Source organism: Stegostoma tigrinum, chromosome 15, assembly GCF_030684315.1.
Source record: "Stegostoma tigrinum isolate sSteTig4 chromosome 15, sSteTig4.hap1, whole genome shotgun sequence".
In the NCBI taxonomy this organism is placed as follows: Eukaryota; Metazoa; Chordata; class Chondrichthyes; order Orectolobiformes; family Stegostomatidae; genus Stegostoma; species Stegostoma tigrinum.
The window spans coordinates 48150352-48168680 of NC_081368.1; the positions used below are offsets into that span (position 1 = coordinate 48150352).

Consider the following 18329-nt stretch of genomic DNA (forward strand, 5'->3'; position numbering starts at 1 on the left):
TTCGATGGTTGCCATTTTTTTGTACACAAGGGGTGGTAGAAATATGGATCTTGCTCTCACTCTCAAAATTCAGCTGATGCTGTGTTAGTTAACAACTTTAAATCTGAGATGGATGAAGTTTTACTCAACAAAGGTATTAAAAAGCATAGAGCCAAGTTCAGTGGAATGGTTTAAAGGTACAGATCAGTCATGACCTCATGTTGTGGTGGAACATGCTTAAGGGTTTGCAAGTATCTATTATTGCCCAGCAAAATATTGATCATGCTAGTTCACATTCTCTCAAAAAACAAGTGAATTAAAATAAAAGTATAAATCAATGAAACAGTCATAATTATGCATTATTTTAGAGTACAGCTATTTATAATGCATTGTAATTCAAACATTACCAAACAGTTAAATACTGAACGAAAAAGAAAGGTCTACTTTGCTGGAATCTGTATTTTGTGATGAAGTTCGTATTTTGTCAGATTGAATTCGTTAGTTTCTCAATTATTTGCATATGATTAACAATGAAACTTTTATAGCACTAGCTTTTTAGCCTAGGTCACTTCAACATGTGTAGGAAGCTGTGTGTCTACAGATTTGAACTAATTTTGCTACCATACAAGAAAGATTCACAAGTGAAATAGCTGGAAGTACTGTTTCATGGTGCAATGGATGCAGCGGCTTTTCTCACTAAATGTCATCTTAACAGAACTTTATACTTAAATTGTTTTAAAGCAATTTAAAATATTTATACGTGTCCCTCATTCTCTTAGACTACACTTTTGAGTCATATTCAAATACTTCATATCGGTGAATTGTGGTGCTAGGAAAAGGTCTTGATTGTTTAACTCATTGGCAGAGTAGAGATACAGCTTCATCCAACCCCAAGTCTTTTAAATTCAAGTTTGTGCAGCAGGCTAGAATGCTTTGTCCCTGCTCTTAAGTAGTTCGGCTTTTGGCTTTTGTCAATTCAGGAAGCAAAATAACATGCAGAATTTTGTATGCTTGTCCAACAAACCAAAACAATGAGAAAGTAATAAAGAATAAATACTGGAAATCCTTGGATTCTGACAAAAGCTCACCGTCATGAAACATTGGGCTGGATTTTCATGCACTTGGGGAGATGTGTATTTGGGACCTGACTGGGATTCCCAATGCTCTTTTCAACAGCCTAAAATTTAATCAGTGTGTGTCAAGGGTGTAGACTAGTGAATACCTTTGCATCACCAACTCCATCGCATGGATAGCTACCCTATGTCCTTCAGACTCAGCAGATCTAAGATTGAATTTGAAAGCTTTCTCATCTTTAACACTGAGATGGTTGGCTTATAAACCTGATACAACAATTAAAAAAAGCTTCATTTTGTTCATTTTTTTTAACAAAATCATTTATTTTCCTGTTTTCTTATGTCCAAATAACTTACTATGTGCTTCAGCCTTGCCAGAATATTTCCCTTCATTCTAATTCCATTCTCCTTTAAATCATCTCCCCTTAAGCAAGGAACCCAAATGTTTACTGCAAGATTGGCCCTCGAGTCATCTGATTTTCTTTTCAGTAGCTGACCTCTGGTTTCTACTGTCCTTTGAAAAAAATCTACAGTTAAAGACCAGAAACTTTGACGTGTTCTTTACCCTACACCAACTCATTGCTAGATACTATTAATTATTTTGATGTAAAATCTATTTTAAGTTCATATTTGCCTGAAAATGATTGAACAAGTACATTTTATTTTAGTGGAAGTGTGTATAACATGGCAAAGTGGTTATTTAAAGAAAAATCCTTTGAATTAAGTGTTACGTGTAAGTTAGATCATTTATGGCTTTGTATGGAAAACTTACATGGATGATCTGCTGAGATTTTCAAGCGACTTTTGTTTTTTTGTGTTTGTGATGTGGATGAGGCTTCTGCAGCTGTAGATCATTCATTGCCAATGTATCAAAATGAGTTTGTGGTGTGTATTAACATTGAGTCATACAGCATGGAAACAGACCCTTCAGTCCAACGAGTCCATACCAAACTAAACTAGTACCACCTGTCCGCACTTTGCTGATAATCCTCCGAACCTTTCCTATTCATGTCCTTATCCTAATGTCTTTTAAAAGTTGTAATGTACCCACAACCACCACTTGCTCAGGAAGTTCAATCCACACACAAAAGATCCTTTGTAGGAAAAAAAAGTTTTCCCCCATGTCCTTTGAAAATCTCTCTCTCCTCACCTTAAAAAGTGCCCATTCTTAAAATCCCCCATCCTAGGGAAAAGGCAACTACCATTAACTTTATCTATAACTCTCACTGTTTTATAGATTTCTGTAAGATCACCTCTCAACCTCCTACACTCCTCTCTGAACAAGTTGATTCAAAAATATTTACCAAGGTAATGATAGGTGTGGGTGCACCGAAAAGTCTGGGTGCAGTGTGCTCAGTGTCCTGAACTGGTGCATTTGGTGGCAAAATGCATGGCTGATCTGAGGATATGTCAGGTTTTGAACAGGAACTGTTTTAGGCAAATTGACTTTGACTTTGAACTGCTGTGAAAAGAACATGGAAACATGAGCATGAGTGATTAGAGACTTAGTGCACTATATTATAAATTCTGGAAACATTTCTACTATTTGTCAAATTTTCCAACATTGCATTGGTAACTGGGTGGAAAACATGCAGAAACTCCAGACCACTTTGTAGGAATTAATTTTCTTTTGGTAATTTTATTTTTTTTAACCACCATTATAGCACTGGCTGCTCAGGCTGAAACGCTGAAGCAAGAGAATGACAGCCTGCGTTGGCAACTGGATGCATACAGAAATGAGGTAGATTTATTAAAACATGAACAGGGTAAGCACTACCACACTGAAGAGGAGACCACAAAGGACCAACAGCTAAGACTACTACAACAGGCATTGCAAGGGATGCAGCAGGTACCGATGTCTTTTTTTATTTAAAAATAAATTGGGGGAAGAAAATGCTGAAGAAAACTTTGTTTGAAAACCACCTGAAAATATATTAACAAAAGCAACTTCAGCCATATACCCACTTTCACTCGTGTTTGCCCCTCTCTATAACCTTTTTCTCCCTCACCTCTGAAGCAGTCACTTCCTTCCAAGCCACCCCCGGGAGATGGAACTCCCAGCTTTGAGCATTGCAGTAAATTCCACCTACATTTCCTTGGAAAATTTCCAAAACAGCAGACATATTTTACAATAGATATTTATTGCATCGTTCCATTCATTGCTTTTTATCATACACTTCATTTTTTCAATGTAAAAACAATATTCTAAAACCTTGAGGGGTTATGGTTAAGGTTAGAGGTATTCTGCTAGAAAAGTGATTCAATAAAAATCAGAAATGCATTACACTGTATTACTTATCCTTATTATCAAGCTGTCCAGCAGATTTCAATGATTGCAGCAACCATATGCAAACACTTCAATAAACATGTCAGACAATGCATGCATTGTGAGCACTTTCCAGTCCAGGAAATAAACTAGAGTATCATGACCACTTTCCATATCTCTTTTTATTTTTAACATTCAATTAGGTGCTTTTATATATTCTCCAGCGTTCATTTTTCTGAAAATTGTACATAGGTGAAGGCAAGGAGGCAAAGTTAAGAAGCTGTGACCTTCGTGGTGATCTCAGCTGCTGTGGGAGTTGAAACCACACTGTTGGCATCATTCTGCATCATAAATCATCTATTCTGCCAACCGAACTAACTGACCCCAAATCTGAATTAGGCACTTGGAGTAAAGTTCCACTCATTTAATGGCTCCTGTGGTCAGCCCATGGTGGTAACTCAGTGAGTTGGCATGGGAGGTGTAATGGCAATGGAGGGTGAGTGGGGGACATGGGATGGCATGAACTGGTAATAAATTGCCAGAGGATTTATAAAAAGCTTTAGGTGGATGAAGGAGCAGAGGTTGGTATGAAAGCTGAGGGGCCAATGGGGTGCACTGCTTGGCATGGAGATCATGAGGCACCATGTACTTGGGTGGAGGGCATGAGATGATATGAGGAGTCTTTGGGAATTGAGAAAGGGAAGAGGGATGTTTCCTTATTCTTTATTTTTAAAGTTTGACCACTGCTCAATTCCAGACAGGCATTCTGTCCAGCTCATCTCTGCAATTGGCTGCCACTGCGTTCTTCTGGGGTTGCTCACCCCTGACAGAAAACCCAATAGTGCAGACAGCCATTTTTAAAAGTCAGGTTTGTGGAGCTGGGGATTCTCGTGTCTCTCCATTCACCCTGAGAGTAAAATCAGGCCTTTACTTCACTTGAAACATAATACATCGGGTTGCTTTGCCTCATTAGCCAGCAAAAAAAATTTGGAATGCCAAACCTTCTTATCTTGAACACAATACCATGATTGACAAGCTCTCTGCAAAATGTTTAATTTTCTTAGGAATGAGCAGTGTCATTTTGAATCACAAAAACCAAAAGAACTGCAATGCTGTAAATCGGGAACAAAAACAAAGTTGCTGGAAAAGCTCAGCAGGTCTGGCAGCACCTGTGGAGGAGAATACAGAGTTAACATTTTGGGTCTGGTGACCCTTCCTCAGAATCATGATTGGTTTGGCCTTTTAGAAAGCTTGCATGCAAATGCTATTCTAGACAATAAGGACCTCAGATGCTGGAAGCCAGATTCTATAGGTGTAAGGCTGGAAAAGCACAGCAGGTCAGAGAGCATCAGAGAAGCATGAAAGTCAATATTTTGGGCTGAAAAGTTGACTTTCCTGCTCCTCTGCTGTCTGACCTGCTGTGTAAGTACCTTTTGTGCTATAAAAAGTAGGCTGCGCCATGTCGGGCAACATTTTATTAAACTAAGTAGATTGTCAAATTGTTACAATTGAAGTGAGAAAATAAAATTGGAGGTGATCAGGTGTTGTATAAACCCATAGATCTGTTGTAATTATAAGAGCTTTAATGAAACCTGCAAGTATATTTTATGACTATCAGCAGTGCTTCACGCTATCTTGTACTACAATAGAACGACACATTTTGATGACTACAGATTTGAATTATTATATGTCCTATGCTGTAGCATTATCATTCAGGTTGAAAGTCCTTGATTTGGCTTATTGCTTCATGAATTATTTTAGGAAATGTACATAAGATAACAACCTGAATCTCTATGTGAAATACCGATCAGAGCTTATTGGAGCAACTAATTTCTTTATTTTAGAACATATTATTGGTGATTAGTTTAGGAGTAGAATAAGGTGCTAAACACCGAATACCAACAACATTATTTGCATATGCTTAGAATTCCATAAGACCTAGGTGCAAAGGTAGGCCATTCAGCCCATCGAGCCCGCTCTGCTATTCAATGATATCATGACTGATATAATAATCCTCAACTCTACTTTCCTGCCTTAATCAGTCAAAATCTTGTATTCATTTACAGATTTTTAAAAAATCTATCTCAACCTTGAACAATCTGATCTTTACTTTCTAGATTGACTACTCTCCAAGAGAAAAATTACTGCTCATCTCTGACTTAAATGGGTGACCCTTTACTTTGAGATTATAACCTCTGGTCCTGTGCACATACTGTCACGGGAAACTACCCTCTCAGCATTTACCCTGTCAAGCGCCCCTGAGGACCTTTTGTTTCAATAAAGTATGCTCTTATCCTTCTAAATTCCAATGAATACAAACCCAATCTACTCGAATTCTCCTTACAAAATCCCTCCGTACCCAGAATCAATCTAGTAAATCGCCTTTGGACTGCCTCCAATGCCTGTACATTTTTCCTTAGATAAGGGTACCTAAACTTTTTACAGTATTTCAGGTGTAATATAGTGTACCTTGTATAGCTTTAAAAACTTCCCTATTTTTATACTCCATTCTCTTTTCAAAATAAAGACCAACAATTCTGCTATAATACAAAAAAACAGCTTTCTGGTGTTATAGAAAGCATGCTTGTCTATCAACAATGCAATCTTGTGCAATGTGCGTTCTTGCATTCACATAAAAGGAAAAGATGAAAAATAGGATATGAATTGTGAACAACAGAATGTGGTTTATTTGGTGAATTTTTCCTGATGTTCTTTCATTATTTACAGCAACTTCTGAATTTAAGAGAAGAATGCAAGAAGAAAGAAATTGAATTTGAGAAGGCAAAGGAAGAAAAGCAGAAAGCGGAGATGTTGTTGGAAACGCTTAAAATGAAGGTGAGAGCATAGGAACTGCATTAGTGTTTCCTGTCATTGGATATCTCAGGGTTATTATCCATGTTAAGTGATATTTACTACCTGCCTGTCCTTTATAATATTGTGCTGTCCTGAAGTCGTCTTTGGTGCTGTTTACCAAACCCCGTAATTTTGTGTCATCTGTGTCCAATGTCATATTTTGTTTCCCTGAGTCTTGTCTGAGGATTAAAATTGTGATATGTATCGTCAAGATGCATCTCTATTTTATAGAAAACTACTCGTGTTAACTGATAATTCTAATGTTGCATTTTTACAACTTACTTTCCTGTAAAGTGTAATTAATTTGTTTGGAAATTCCCTGCATCCTATCCAGACACCTTGGAAATCACCTTGTTTGTGGAAATTTTGCCTGTGAAAACTTCCTTAGTGGATATAGTGAATAGCGAAATATCCTTAGTAAAATTGCTGTATTTTTCTTTTACTGCCATGGCATATGGGTATCATAGGAAAAGATAGCATTGTTGCTTGTCCCTAATGATCCTTGAACTGATTGGCTTCCTAGGACATTTCTGAGGGCATTTAAGAGCCAACCACTTTGTTGTGGAGCAGGAGGTACATGTAGGTCAGACCAGGAAAGCAGAATAATTTTCCTTCAGAAGGACGTTAGTGAACCAGATGAGTAATTGATTGTTTTATGGTCAGATTGTGATTTTATTTATTTTATTTAAATTCCATCAGTTGCCATGATGGTTCCCAGAACATTAGCAATAGCTGGTACTTTAGGATTACTCCAGGTTACACTATCACTACGCCATCAGCTTTCATAACTTTGTACACACGTTGCTGATCAGACAAGTGTTAGTTAACCACACAAGGAAATGATCAGAACTTGATAAGAATGCATGAGAATGGATTGCAAAATGTGACTTGTGTTACTTTGTCGGAATGACAAATTAATTTATGCACTTTAAATTTAGGAGGACAGTGTACGTAGACAAGATATGGAGGAAAGTGATAACCAAATAACTGTAAGTACTCATTCTTTAAAAGAAATCTTTATTTGCTAGGTATTACAATTCGTATTTATTCATTTCAGAAGTACGTAAAATTAATGCACAATAAAGGGTTTTTAAACTCAAAATTTGCAATTTTTGCTTGAAGGTCCAAGTTCTATCAAATACTTTGCAAGTAATGAACAACCTGAAAGTTACAGTTTGAATATTCCTGGTCAATTCGAGTTGCAGTCTTTTGTTTCAAGAATAATATTTCTAGACCATGAATTGAAATCCATAAAACAAATGAAGTAATAAACAAAAATTGACTGAAGAAAATGCCAGAAATGTACATGAGCTTTGATATGTATTTGATCAGAAATCTAAGGAATAGGTGGGAGTGGACCTTTTAGCCCTTTGAGTTTGCATTCTTTCCAAGACTAATTTATTCTTCCTGTGGTAAGATCACAGAAACTATACATTCCTGAAAAAAAAGGATAGGTTAACATTCTGATACTGAAAAATAATAGAAGTTTTAATTTTTTATTCATTCTGTAGAATATCAGAAATAGATGTGGGAGTATGCCATACAGCCAGTCAAATTTGTTCCAGCATTAAATGTCTGATTTTCAACTTCACAACCGCTATTCCCCATGATTCCCTGAGAGACCAAATAATTGCCTTTTTTAGTCATAAGTATATTCAGTAATGTAACATCATCTATGAGGTTAACAATTGCAAAAATTTACAGTCCTTGGAATGAAGAAATTTCCCTTCAACTCAGCCCTAAATGATAATTCCCTGTATTCTGAAATGTCACTCCAATGTTCTCGATACCCCAGCCAGACGAAACACCGAATCTGTGTCAACCCCATTCAGATCGTTGTATGTTTCATTTAAATCGTTTTTACTTTCTTCTAAATTCCAGAGAATATAAACTCAGTTTCCCATTGTACGACAGCCTCTCATCCCAGGAACTAATCTACTGAATTTTGACTGTCCCAGCTCCATTGCAAGCATATTCTTCCTTAAATATGGAGACCAAAAGAGGACAGAGCATTCCAAATATCATCTGATCAAAGCCCTATACAATAGGAGCATGATGACTTGCTTCTTGTCTCTCAACCCCTTATAAGAAAGGCCAACATGCCCATATTCCTTTATAATTGAATGCTGTACCTGCATATTAACTTTCTGAGCTCCTTATTTGAGTACACCTACATCCCTCCGACATTCAAAATTTACAATTTTCATGCTTTTAAAAACTTCGGCTTTTGTATTCTTATGACTAAAACAAATAATATTGCACTGGCTAGGATGGTAATCCATCACCAGCTTACTGCCGACTGACTTAACCTGCCTGTATCTCGTTGCTACCTCTTTGATATATTCCTCACAGCTTAGATTCCCGTCCAGTTTTGTATAATCAGGAAACACTGGTACATTACTCAGTGTAAGAATAGAGGCAGGGAGAATTTACTATCACAGACAGTTCCAATTCTGGGATTGTCATTACCACTCTTACGGGATTTTTATAGCCTCTGGACAGAGGTCTGGGAAATGAGCTTGCACTCAGCAATCCTACCCTTGCCTACTCCATCACAAAGATGAGCATTTCAGAAGGTGATCATTGAAATAATTATAATTGCTTGTGTTGATATGCATTACATTATCCAAAGAAGCAAGTACCAAAATCCATTTAAAACTTCAGAAAAATATACTGGGGAAACTCTTTTGTCATGTATTGAATTGATATTTAAAGTTCTAAAGATCCTAGTTTAAAAAAGTAACTGCTGTTCTATTTAGGAAAGTAAGCACCTGCTGTACTGTACTGAGCAACAAGCAATCTGCTTTGAATTAGAAATGAAATCATTGCTGCAGCATTAAAGTCCATCTGGTGTTTCATTTGCTGATTATTCTAGGATTTGTTTTAGCTGGAGCTATTATGAATTCCTGGTTGACTATTAAAAGGCCGTAAAATATGGAACAGAATTAGGCCATTTGGACCATCACCGCTGCCAAACCATTCAATCTTGGCTGATGTGCTTCTCAAACCCATTCCCTTGCCTTGATCCCCCTGCTAATCAAGAACCCATCTATCTTTGTCTTAAATATAATCAATAACTTGGCCTCCACAGCTTCTGTGCAATGAATTGCATAGATTCACCACCCTCGGACTGAAGAAATGCCCCCTCATGTAAATTCTAAAGTGTTACACCTTCACTCTAAGGCTGTGCCTTTGTGTCCTGGTCTTTACTACAAGTGGAAGCAGTTTCTGTACATCGCCTCTAAACAGTTCGCTCAGTATTCTGTAAGTTTCAATGAGATTCCTCCCACCTCACCATCTTTTTGAAATCCATTGAGTACAGACCCAGAGTCCTCAAACGTTCCTTGTGTCACAAGCCCTACATTCCCAAAACCATTTTTGCAAACTTTCTCTGCATCCCATCTAATGTCGGGATTTGTATCCTTTGATACGTGATCCAAAATATGCCAAATGCAGTTTAACCAGAGTCTTATACAGCCTCAGCAGTATATCTCTGCTATAGTGTTCTAGCGTTCGTGAAACAAATGTTCACATTTCATTTGCCTTTCCAACTGCTAACTGAACCTGTATGTTAACCTTAAAGTCCTGAAAAAAGCCAATTCATTCATCACAGCAAAAGATGTGTGCATTCACATTTTGATTAACAGTATTATGGGTCTTTCAAAGATTATATGTCTTTGAATTTGAATATGGATAAATATTTTTTAATAACAGATTGACCACGCCAAAGATTTGCATTTGTTGAATTAATTTTCTTGAGAGTTTTGTCGGTTACAATTACCTTTATTTTAGAAGGTACACTCCCAGTGCCTTAACAGAGCTAGTACTTAATGTCCTTTTTAAAGATATCCTGAGTTTGTGAACAGTGTATAACTATGGAGGGAAGTTGACATGGGAGTAATGGGACCTGGGGGTGACAGCTGGTACATAGACATGACATGGGAGTTTGGGGGTATGGTGTATTGGGGAGGGAATGAGGGCATTGACATTCATCATAAGAGTGCCTGAAAGCTCAGGAAATAGATTTTAGCCTTCTATCCTGGTGACTTTTGACTATTTACCTCCCTTGATGTCTTGGACCTTTCTTCTGAGGTGACAATCCCAACTCCATTTTGTTTCTAAACAAACATCTGAAAGAACTGCGAATGCTTGAAATTATAAACAAAAACAGAAATCACTGGAAAGGCTCAGCAGATGTGGCAGCATTTGTGGAAAGAAATCATAGACAATGTTTCAAGTGACCTTTCATCAGATATGATTTCTCTCCATAGATGCTGCCAGACCCTACTGAGTTTTCTCGGCAATTTCTGTTTTTGCTTTTGTTCCCTTTTGTCTCTGCTTCCTCAGAATGTATAGCCTGGGTGGAACTCTTTTAAAGGACATGGGTTGATCAGATCAGGATGTTTCCTGACTTGACCATCCTGTCTCCTCCCACAAAAATCTTTCCCAGAATATTTATTCAGTATCTCTGCCATTTCCTCATTTTCCATTTATAATGTTTCTGCTTCTAAGGGGCTAATGTTTACTTAAGATGTTTACATCTTTCTTTTTATATAGTTTCTTCTGTTTCTAGATTGCTGGCTAGTTTATACTCATACTTGTTTTCTTTCCTTTTTATCAACTTTTTGGTGGCCCTTTGCTGGTTTCTGAAGCAATCTGTGACAATACTATGGCATGTGAGACTATCTATTTCACTGAATTTGCCTTTGCCAAAGATGTGTTTAGGGAATGTTACTACATTGGAACATTGCTGTTTACAGTTAAATAATCTATTCAGTTTTCCAACAGAGTTGAATCATTCCAATTCTTCTTTCTTTGGTTTGAATTTTAACTATAGAGTAAGAATAACGTTTTGTTTAAAACCAAGTAGTGTAACCAATAGAATTACATCTGGAGCACAGCACCTTACACTTGCCTTTAAATAAGATAAAAGTTAGGGTCTAGGTTATCTGCTTGATATATTTGAAATGGGTTTGGTCTGGTCCATAACAACTTCCAATCCTTGGATTTGCTGCCGTTCTTCACAGCATCATACTCCTCTGGCTTTAATACTAATGATCCTAAACATTGTACATAAGTTATAATTTTCTGTTATTCCCTTTTCAGGCTGTTTCTAAAAATGCCATTGACTTTACAACAAATTATCCATTTGATTATATGGAAAGGTTAGACAAAAGTTCTTTTTTTTTTTTAGCATGTCCATTACTATAATTGGGAGCTCCGAGATCTGAACTGGCCTTTTCTGACATTGTGAATTATAGCTTGCTGTTTACTGGTGGTAGATGAATAGGCAATTGAAGTTTATATAGATTAGTGTAAGAGTTGAAATTATATTTTAATGTCAGCTAACCAATATTTAATGTCTCAATTTTCACTGTCACACAGAACAATACAGGATGTGTAATACCAGGTTCCAGTCAAGAGAAGGATGGTGAATTGGATAGGGTCATCACAGGGCCTGTCCGATCAGAGAGAGAAGCACTTCTTGTTGGTAAGGGACATTATTAGGGCTGCACAGCGTTTTTGTCAATTCAAAGATGTGTTTATGTTTATGAAACAGAACAGGAAATTACCACAGCATGCATCAGGTTGATGACCAGTAAACAAATTTGTGTTAATGTTCATAAAATTAAGAGGATAAAAGGGTGGCACCGTGGTTAGCACTGTTGCCTCGTAGCACCAGGAACCCAGGTTCAGTTCCACCCTCGGGTGACTGTGTGTGGGTTCTCCCCATGCCTATGTGAATTTCCTCCCACAGTCCAAAGATGTGCAGGTTAGATGAATTGGCCATGCTAAATTTCCCATCATGTTCAGTGATGTGTAGATTAGGTGGGCTATAGGGGGCGGGTCCAGGCAGGATGCTATAATAGCTGGTGTGATTTGTTGGGCTGAAGGGCCTGTTTCTACATTGTAAGGATTCTTCATTTTAAAAAAAATTGTTGTCAATGCCTAACAAATCACCACTATACTGCAATTTTGAACAGACGATTGATTTCCCTGTCCCTCCTGGACATAGGGTCATAAGAAATAAGAACAGAAATAAGACATTTATCCCACTCCATAGCTACTGCATCAGATGGTGTGCTAGCTCAAATTCTTGTTTAGCCAGGCTGAGTTGTCTCTCCGAGGTAAAGGCAAACTGCTGCCACTTCTACAATGGAAGGTGGTGATATTATGATATTGTCTATGCAGAGCTCCAGGTCAATGCTCTGTGTTAAAATCCAACAGCCCAGCAATGAATCCAAAAAAAACTGTCATAAACAGTAGAGTCATACAGCATGGAAACAGACCCTTTGGACTGACTTATGCATGTTGATTGGGTTTTCCAAACTTAACTGGTCCTATTTGCTTGCATTTGGCCCTTATCCCTCTTAAATCTTTCCAATCCGTGAACCTGTCCAAATGTCTTAAATGTTGTAATTGTACCCTCCTCTACCATTTCCTCTGGCAGCTCGTTCCATATATGCGCCACCAGCTGTGTGGAGAAAGCTGTCCTTTGGATCCCTTTTAAATCTTTCCCTCTTACTTTAAACATATGCCGTCTAGTTTTGAACTCCCCTACCCTTGGAAAATTCACCTTATCTGTGCCCCTCATGATTTTGTAAACCTCGATCATGCCACCCCTTGTCATACTGTAATTGCACTTTCCTGCCAGTATCGGCACTGTAGTATCAGATTTGAAGTAACTACCTTCCAGACAAATCTGCTTTTCTAATCCTGCAAACTGCTGAAAACTTGCTGTGTATAAATAACACCAGTGCGATAGAGAGGAGAACGTTGACTGATTTCCTCAGTTAGTTTAGGTATTGTGAAGTGACTAAAGACTGAGGTCCATCTAGTTCGTCCTCTACCATCCTGCAGTGATGTGATGCAATAATGGGGATTAAATCTCCGTTTCTCCAACCTTAGATCCTGCTTTGCCTAAAGACCACACTGTTTTCAATCTGTGTAGTGTTAGAAATACTCTCTTTTCGAAAACCATGTGAAGGACCACTGTAGAAGGCTGAAAAGAGTAGCAGAGTAGGCAAGGGAAAGAAAAAGTAGTGATTTGGGTGATAAAGTTTTCATTTTAACCATTTGTGGAATTAAAAGGAAGAGAAGATAGAGGGAGATGGTTCAGATCAGAGGAAAACATGCCAGAATAGCATCACATGATTACAACTTAGATTGTTGCAGTGCCTTTAACATAATATAATGCCCCAAGTCACTACACAGTATTCCAATCAGATAAAAATTGGCACTGATCCACCAAAACGAGATTGAGGAAAGTATAGTCAAAGGAGAAGTTAAAATAAACAATCTGTTATCTCATGTGTGACCTGCTGTCTATTGTGTAAGTTTGTGAAATACGCTTTGTCCTGTGTGTGACATGCTGTCTGTGGTAGTCTATCCTTCACAACACTTTATACCAAATTGTACACGAGACCCTTTGGACAATAAAATTTAGTGAGAAGAGAAGGCTAGTTTAGCTTCTTAGCATTAAGTTTGCACAGTGTAAATAAATGGGCAGTCCATTATGCTGTACAAGGGCTGGGAAATCCGTGTTCGGGTATGGCACTGTATTGGCTATACTGCAGAAAGTCTATTTAAATTCAAACACAGTTCAATTGATCACTTTAAATTCCGTAAAACAAAATCAGGAAATAAAATCATGATCTAAATAAAGGTGATTACAAATTTGTTGGATCATCGCAAAACCTCAACTAGTCCATGTGGGAATGAAACTCACTGTCCTACATCAGTCTGGTCCTATGTATGACTCTGGTCCCTCACCAAAACAAATTAACACTAGATTGCTGTCAGAAATGGCTAGGCAATGGGGGATCTGACAGGTCCTCGACGGGCAATGGGAGTATCGACAGGTCCCTGATGGGCAATGGGGGATTCAGCACAATGTACCTTACTTACTGTTCCTAACTTGTTTCTTCAGTTCAGAGTAGCTCCAGGCTTAATACTATTAACAATCTATAAATCTACCAAAAATCCATGCTGTTTACTTCGCTTTTGTTCCCAATGTATGCGCTGTCCCATGCAGCTATCATCCACAGACGTGAAATTAGATTTCACTGACGAAAATGTAAGTCTGCTCCATTATTCACTAAGCCCATGGCATGAATTCCATCTTCCTGCTTTATCTCTATACTGCTTGATTTCCTTAGAATCTAAAAATGTATTGCTGTTTGCCTTAAACATACACAACAATTAAGTGTTCTCAGCTCTTGTGTGAGGTATTCGAAAGATTCACAACCTTTGATGGAAGACATTACTCTTGTGCTCAATCCCAAATAGACAATCCTTTACTCGTAGCTAACAAAGTGTGGAGCTGGATGAACACAGCAGGCCAAGCAGCATCTTAGGAGCTGAAAAGCTGACATTTCAGGCCTCGACCCTTCATCAGAAAAGATTTTGGGCTCCTAAGATGCTGCTTGGCCTGCTGTGTTCATCCAGCTCCACACTTTGTTATCCCGGATTCTCCAGCATCTGCAGTTCCCATTATCCCTTTACTCGCAGTCCCTAGTTCTAGAGTTCATAGGTAGGGCAGGCATTTATCTCCTTTCTCCCACATGCCCTCTCTTAGAAAATCTTGAGCATATAATCTCAGTTATATCCCAGTGCTCTATTGTGTACTATCCTTAGATTAATGGGTCACATTGTATATTCATGAGTATTTTTAAATTGATGCCAAGAATCTGATTCCATGAATCCTGACACCCATCGCCAGATTATCCAATGTTCAACAATTTCATACACAGGTCACAGATTTCACAGTTATAATCTAAATAATCTGCTTGTATTTGTGTAGTTGATCCCTGTTTATTTCAAAACCTTGGATAATTGTTTCCTCCTGTTCTTCTTTAATCAAAGGAAGTTTCGGTTTCCTGAATTTCCTACTTTAAAGTAAAGCCTTAATCCTAAAATAAATCTTTCTTCACTTCCTGAAGCCCTTTTTAATACACCTGGTTAATTTTAAGGTAGGCTGTCCCAAATTTGTGGAAGTAGTTTGTATCTGACATTTAAAGCATAGTTGTCAGGCTGTCATTTAGTTTACTTCCTCCTTGGTTAAATAAATGTTTACTAATTATTGCATAACATTCAGCACCACTTTTGAGCTTCCCAGATATTGAAGTAGTCAATGTCCAAAGGCAGAAAGATCTGAATAATAGCCAGGCCTAGGCTGATAAATAGGAAGTAACATAGGAGCCATACAGGTGCCATGCAATGACCATCTTCAACAAAAAATAATTTCAGTATTGCCCCTCAATGTTCAGTTGTATTCCTGTTACTGAACCTCACTCTACTAACATCCTGAGGGTTCCCATTGAGCAGAAACTGAACTAGAATAGCCATATAAATAGTTTCTCCAAGAGAGGAGTTCAGAGGCTTAAAGTCCTGCAAAGGATTATTCACCTACCATATTCCTAAATGCCATCCACCATCTGCAAGGCACGTTCAGGCGTGTGGTGGAATACTCCCCATTTGCCTGAAGGAATTTAGCTCTAACATCACTTTAGAATTATACCACCCTCCAGGACAAAGCAGTCTGCTTGATTGGCACCTCATCTTCAAAATTCACTGCTTCCACCACTGACACACTGTGTGTACCATCTATAAGATGCACTACAGAAATTCAGGAAGGCTCTTAAGCAGGACCCTCCAAACCCACAATCACTTCCATCCAAAAGGACAAGGGCAGCAAACACATGGGGCACTACCACCTTCAAGTTCCTCTGCATCCTTCCTTATTCTTCATCCTGATTTGGAAATATATTCCTATTTCTTCAATGTCATTGGGTCAAAATACTGGAACTCCTTCCTAACAGCATATTGGTTGTACCTACATTAACTACCACCACCTAAAGTGCAACTAAACATGGTCAATAAATGCTAACCCCAACAGTGAAGCCCACATCCCCATCATCAATGGCAATGGACTATTTGACAACTAAAATGACAAGTTTGCTGTATGGATATTCCCAATCTCATGGTGGAATGCAACATTCAGAAGTAACTTCAATGGAATGGGGAAGGAGATGGAGAACAGTTCTTGAGTAATAGTGCAAGAAATGACTCTCTGGAGCCCAATTCTCAGACGTAAATTGCAAAAGATCCTATGAGTACAGTAGGAGAAAGGTGAAAAGCAAAGTACTGTATTTAAGGGGTTGAGAAAGACACACGGTGACAGATTAAATGGCAGAAGAGGAATTGTTTTTATACTGTGGAGAAAGATCTTAAGAAATGAGAAGAGGCGTAGGCTGTTCATCCCCTCGAGCCTGCTGTGTCATTTAATCGGGCTGTGGCTGATCTGACAATCCTCACATTCACATTCTTGCCCTTTCCCCTTAACCCTTGATTCCCCTCCTAATCGATCTATCTATCTGAGTCTTAACATACACACTGCCTCCCACAGCTCTCTGTGGCAAGGAGCTCCAAAGAGACACATTCCTCTGACAGAAGAAATTCTTCCACCTCTCATTCTCAAATTGGTACCCCTTTACCCAGAACCTCTGAAGGAAAAACAGGTGTATTCTTAAAATAAAGCCTTCTGTTTGTTTTGCCTTTATTATTGCTTTTGTTAAGTTGTGGCACAAGTTTGAGACTGACATATCAAGTACTTTGAGATCTCTTTGTACCTTTACCCATTTAGATTTACAACACTCGGATAATGCACAACCTTCTCATTCTTCAACTAAAATGTACCAACTACCTCATGTTGAACTATTTGCCAATTTTTTGTCATTCCATAAGTTAGTTTGTTCTTATGGGTTATTGCAGCCGTCCTCAACATTGACTACACCCCCCCCCCCCCAAAAAAATACATTGGCACTGCCCACAAACTCTGGAGTCAGAAATATGATTTCAAGTGTAAATCCTTAATGTAAATTGTAAGCAGCTATGATTCTTGAAAAATTCCACTTGCTTCCATCCGCCACGCAGAGCATAACTACCCTTTAATCCAACTCTGCTCACTGGTTTCAAGATAGAAAGCAGTACATTCTGCCACTGATTCCACATTCTCGACCCTATTAGTCTGTTATGGGGTACCTTCTTAAAAGCCTTTTTGAAAATCCAGATAAATTTGTCTCTATGTTGACACTGTTATCTCCTCAATGTCAGTTGAGAAAGATTTTCCCCTTCGAAATTCATGCTGATCTTTCATTATTTCTCAGCTATGGATGTTTTTCTGTTCTCTCCCTTAGTGATGATTTCAATGTTTCTTGCCCATTAATATTAAGCAGACTGGCCTTTCATTCTCTGGACATTATCTGCAGCCTTCTTAATAAAAACGGTTTTCACTATCTGCCAGTCCTTTCATATGACAGCCTATTGCTGTTCTCCCTAACTTGGTGAATTCTGTCTGAGGTATCCACTGTTACTCCAAATGTGACTTGATTGCTACTAAGTATCAACTTGTAAAGCACAGTAGAATGCCTTTTAACTCCCTGGCCCTGTTGCCACATTCAGTTAGGCTGTAACTGATGGACACCATTTCCATACATCCGTTTTCTCACCTATCTGTTACTCTAATTTAGCAACAATCTCCCTCGGTTTTGAAAGCTCCAATTGCACAACCTTTTGAGTCAGAGAAATGTAAATTTATAGTTTACTATATTGTGTCTTTGTTATACAACATCTATAGTGGGGGTTGTTTTTATTCCAGAATAATTGTTCCTTACTCACAACAAAACCTAAAAAAATTGCAATTTAAGAAGAGAAATATTAGGAAATGGCTGCTGTGCTTTATGCATAATAATTGAATTCCTCACAAGTTGTGGAGCCATAAATAATAATTATGCTGGGCTGTTCTTGATGCTGCTTTCACAATGATTAAAAAAACTACCCATGCATATTCTCTTGCAATTTTTTTTTAAATTTTAAACAGCATTAAGAAATGGAAATGAAAATATTTTAGTATCAGTTTGATGCACAGATTACAAAATCATGAACAATAATAGAACATCAGACCTTTTGATCAATGCAGTTCTATCTTCTAGCTTCTAATTAATGGCAAAGGATAACGTGTTATCAATAAAATGAATAGCATATTCAGTTTTGATTCACTATTTATTTTATTTCTACTTTTTGGAAAAAAAAATCAGCTAAATGAAAAAGTTACTTTTCTTTCCATCTGAGTTTTTATAGGTCAAAAATAATTAGTT

At 37.9% G+C, this 18329-nt stretch overlaps 1 protein-coding gene across 1 annotated transcript in view; it reads left to right on the forward strand.

Moving 5' to 3' along the window:
• LOC125458669 (ecto-NOX disulfide-thiol exchanger 2-like) overlaps window positions 1–18329 on the forward strand; it is a 173736-nt gene that overhangs the window by 145439 nt on the left and 9968 nt on the right. Inside the window, exons 11-14 of the mRNA XM_048544111.2 lie at window positions 2717–2901; window positions 6046–6153; window positions 7110–7160; window positions 11557–11662. Coding sequence (XP_048400068.1) covers window positions 2717–2901; window positions 6046–6153; window positions 7110–7160; window positions 11557–11662 — 450 coding nt within the window. The remainder of the gene's footprint in view (window positions 1–2716; window positions 2902–6045; window positions 6154–7109; window positions 7161–11556; window positions 11663–18329) is intronic.